This window comes from Eupeodes corollae, chromosome 3 (assembly GCF_945859685.1).
Source record: "Eupeodes corollae chromosome 3, idEupCoro1.1, whole genome shotgun sequence".
Taxonomy (NCBI): domain Eukaryota; kingdom Metazoa; phylum Arthropoda; class Insecta; order Diptera; family Syrphidae; genus Eupeodes; species Eupeodes corollae.
In genome coordinates this window covers 57,222,692-57,226,839 of record NC_079149.1, presented here as the reverse complement: position 1 = coordinate 57,226,839, position 4,148 = coordinate 57,222,692, and the positions used below count along the sequence as shown (strand labels likewise).

Here is a 4,148-nt window from a genome sequence, read left to right as displayed (position 1 = left end):
TAAAATAATATGGGGATTTATAAGTTTTATCTTTAATTGTAATGTTTGGGTGTTTTGATGGAACTTTTGGGCCGAAGAACAGATTATACTATTATCCATGATTATCGTTGATGTTGGATGTATTATTTTGGGCACCTTTTATATTTTGTTTGGCCTTTTTAAGGAGTTTGCTGTAAATCTTAAAAAAGGAATTGTTTTATTGTATTTCATCACAAAGAATAGAGGGAAAAATGGGGTTTAAATTTTAATGGATTTTCAGAGTATCTGATTAAAATAATAACGCTTATCAACAAAATTTCTCAGACGTTAGCTTTTCCAAAAACACATTAAAACACACACATAATGAAATAACATTGCTTTGAAAATTCTTTTTATTTTTTGATCATAAATATCAATTCAAAGTGAAGACGTTAACAGTTTTTAGAGCCGTTCTCAAGGCATCCCTACCACCAACAACGGATATGTTGCTCAAGCAAACCTGCAAGTCATTTGCAGCAATACTCGAATTAATTTTGCTTCCAACAAGAGCATGATTGACACAAATTTTAGCTTCAATCTCAGCTGAATATTCAACATCAATAATTGAACTAGCTGCAACTTGAGCTTGGCTTGTGAGGTTATTTAAATTAGCCATAGTTTTATCAAACTAAAATGAAATGTAAATATTTAATATTATTTCGAAAAAAAAACTTGAAAAACATTTTGATCAACTCACGGTTTCGAGGTAACAATTCAATGAATCTTTGTTTGAAGTCTTAGCCGAGCAGTTTGCGAGTGTCATTTGGATTGTTTTCGACAGTGCATTTACTTTGACAACAGTTTTGTTGAGAACATTAACATCAAATTCTTCAAGTGTAGCGTCAGCTGATTTGTAACACTGTTGAGTTTGATTTACAGTATCGTTGTTAATTTTGGTAACATCTTTGCTGAATTTCGAAGTACATAAGTCGTGTGTGTTATTGTTCGGTGCTGGAGGATTGACAGTGGCTCTTTGTAATTGTGACAGTAAAACTGGAAGCATTACATTCCCATTTTCTAAATAGGCTTCGGTCAGCGATGGTAAAGAGTATGCCTGTTTGATGGAGTAGAAATTATCTTGAGAAAAATGCCTCAATATATTATAAAATCTAACTTACAGCCAAAACACAAAGTGTGATAATGGTAACCCTTCCAATGAGTTGCATGATGGCTTGTTTTTTATTATATTATACCAAAATAAACCAACAGTATTTGAATCGATGAAAGACTGACAAACTATAAGCTTTACTAATGCTTTTTTATAGCCTTAACTCAAGGCTCCGGATGAAGATATCAATAGATTATAATTCTGTATTTATATATGAGTTATTTGTTTTTTATCAATTCTAATGCAGCGTTGTGATAACAACAAACAAAAATTTAAACTTATCAAAGTTAAACAATAAAAAAATCTCATCTTATCTGTTTCTTAAGATATTTATAAAAAAAAACGGAATAAGTTATTAATGAAAATAATTACTTTTGATACATGATCGATAACTTCTACGTCAATCTATTAGACCTTATGATCAGAAAAGCTTTTAAGTTCAAATGTCTCAGGTTTTTGTAATTACAGTGGTCAGTAAAATTTTAATTTTACTGCGAATTGGTTTTTTTCGTCTTATATATTTCAGTTAGAAGACTTTAAAAACAAAAAATGGTTTCAAACTAACCAATACTCTGACAATACTTTTTTTCGGAAATGTTCTTTTTGACAGCTGTTACTTGAGTTATGCGCTGTTTGGTTTCACTTTCACTCATCTTGAATAAAGCTCGTAGCCAAGGACAGAGTTAGCCTTGAATCTAGTTTCCCGGGCGTAAAAGAGAAGTAGACAAGTCATTAGTATCTTCAACTCCACCTTAGGCAGCAATCACATGTATGGGAGTGACTAGTTTGATGATAAATAAAGTGGCTGAAAGATAACAAAGCCATGGGTTATAGCTTCTCAGTCGAGCTGATTAAACAATAGACGAATCACTAGACCATGTTATTTATGAGGTGTTAGTGCACTTATGGGAACAAGAAGAAGTGCCAAGGACTTTGTCAGGACATGACAGTGCATTTAACTTCTGCTTGTTTATCGAGGTTCTTTTTACAATTTTCCGTATGGAGTTAACGTTGTTAATTTTTAAATCAAAATGTTAATGATAATGATGCAAAAATTACATCGCTACCGAAAATCTTGAACAATGGTTTTCAAAAAAGGGAGTGTTCAACTATGAAGATCCGCACATCCGCTGTTGTTGATCATAAACTCCCAACGCAGCGACCAAGGAAGGTTTCATACAAGGATAAAACTGAAGGTTTTTACAATACATTAAAAATACTATCAATAATAATGGCATTTTTCAAACTTCTTTAGAAATATCCACTCAAAAGCAAGCAGTCCGATTAGCATCTTGTAAAAACTCCGCTGGTTTTTTTAAACTGGTTATTGATCTGAATGGAAAACGTTTTACTATCACCACAAAACTGTCTTCAAATGAAATGCTTTCCCATTTCAAGGATCTTTCGTAAATCCTGTAATAACGCTGACAAAGTGGTAATTCGCAGCACCTGGATTCGTAATCGACTCTTTGGACTGTACAAATACATTAAGCGAGTTGGAAGAAACTGCTTTTCCATTTTTAAGCGTGTCCAGCACGCTTAAAAATGGAAAAGCAGCCGGTTTGAATGGTATTCCAGTGGAAAATTTTAAATATGGGACTGTCATCATGTTCAGAGAGCACCTTTTAAAACTTTTAAATACAGTTTTGGAGGGAGAACTGTTGCCAGATGAATTTCGAGATGCTATTATATTTCCAATCCAGAAAAAAGGATCGTTATTTGATGCAGCTAACTACTGAAAAATTTACTTTTAAAATGCATCTTACAAGAGATTAACAACGATGATGACGCTTAATCTTGTTAGTTCGATTGAGACCGAAAATAAGTATTTTTTATCAATTTTAAAGCAGCATTTGATACAATCGATATAGGTGCACTATTCTATAAGCTTTATAGTCTTGGGATATTATTGAAGTTTGTTCGCGTTCTTGAGCACCTATATAGAGGAACAAGGGCGGCTGTATGGACAGGTGAAGAACTCTCAGGCTGGTTGGAAAATTTATCGGGATTGAGACAAATTTGTACATTAAGCCCTTTTGTTTGCATTATTCATAGATGACCTTTAAGACTTTAAAATTTGCAGGGTGGAGTGTATTTCGCAGGGATGCGGATAAAGTCACTTCTGTTCGCAGATGATATAGTCATGTTTGAGCATTTACCGGAAACCCTGCAGCTCATGACTAACAGGGTTTACCAGTATGATTATTAAAGTGGTGGTGGACGTAATACATCTAATGAAAAATGGAGCTTTAATTGCGGAAATATTGAATGTATGCGATACTTTAAATATCTTGTCATTACTGTTACAAATAGTTAAATATGGATAAACACTTGAAGGAAAAATTAGTTAAGGCGAAAACTGCTATTAATATGATTTCGGTTGTAAAACTCCTAACGCACTTTATAAAAAGAATATTTCATTTGCCGACAAATTTGCCAAACTACGTAATAATGTTGGAAACGGGCCTCTCTCCTTTGTTTTTATGTTGCAGGCTTAACGTTTTTTAAATGAATGATTCACGGGTAGTGAAAAAAGTGGCCATAAAAGCCATACAAGATCAAAACAGTTGGTACCCATCGAGGATTTAACAACCGTTAAAAACATCTAGTAGGAAGTCATCTTAAAGGTTGATGAGAAATGTAGAGTTGAATAGATTGGTGATGCGTCTAATTCTGTGTACAGAACAGCTTACAGCAGATTAAATCATAGCCTTGCAGAGAACAATTCTTTTAAGGATTCCAATAATGTCCCTGTGATTTCTATCATGGTCAAACTACGTAGTGGACTAATAGATTTAAATTTCATTCCACACAGAACTGATTTACCCCAAGTATAAAATAAGCAACCTATCAGAAAGAGAGAATACTGTTCACTTCTTTGGAAAATGTTCCATTCTCAGAGAAATCAGAAGGAATGTATTCAGAAAAGACTTGTTATCGGAAGATCAAGTTAGAAGTCCATTGAATGAAATGAATGTTGTCAATCTTTACGAATTTTGCAAAACTGCGCTTAGATATAGAA

General features: G+C 33.4%; 1 protein-coding gene across 1 annotated transcript; it reads right to left on the bottom strand.

The window, feature by feature from the left end:
- Positions 1–340: 340 nt before the first annotated feature.
- Positions 341–1,292, bottom strand: LOC129951748 (uncharacterized). Its single transcript, XM_056064070.1, has 3 exons — positions 1,137–1,292; positions 716–1,072; positions 341–646 (listed from the first exon to the last, which is right to left on the bottom strand). The coding sequence occupies exons 1-3, from the start codon at positions 1,182–1,184 to the stop codon at positions 392–394; spliced, it is 660 nt and encodes a 219-aa protein (XP_055920045.1). The 5' UTR covers positions 1,185–1,292; the 3' UTR covers positions 341–391.
- Between the last annotated feature and the right edge of the window lie 2,856 nt (positions 1,293–4,148).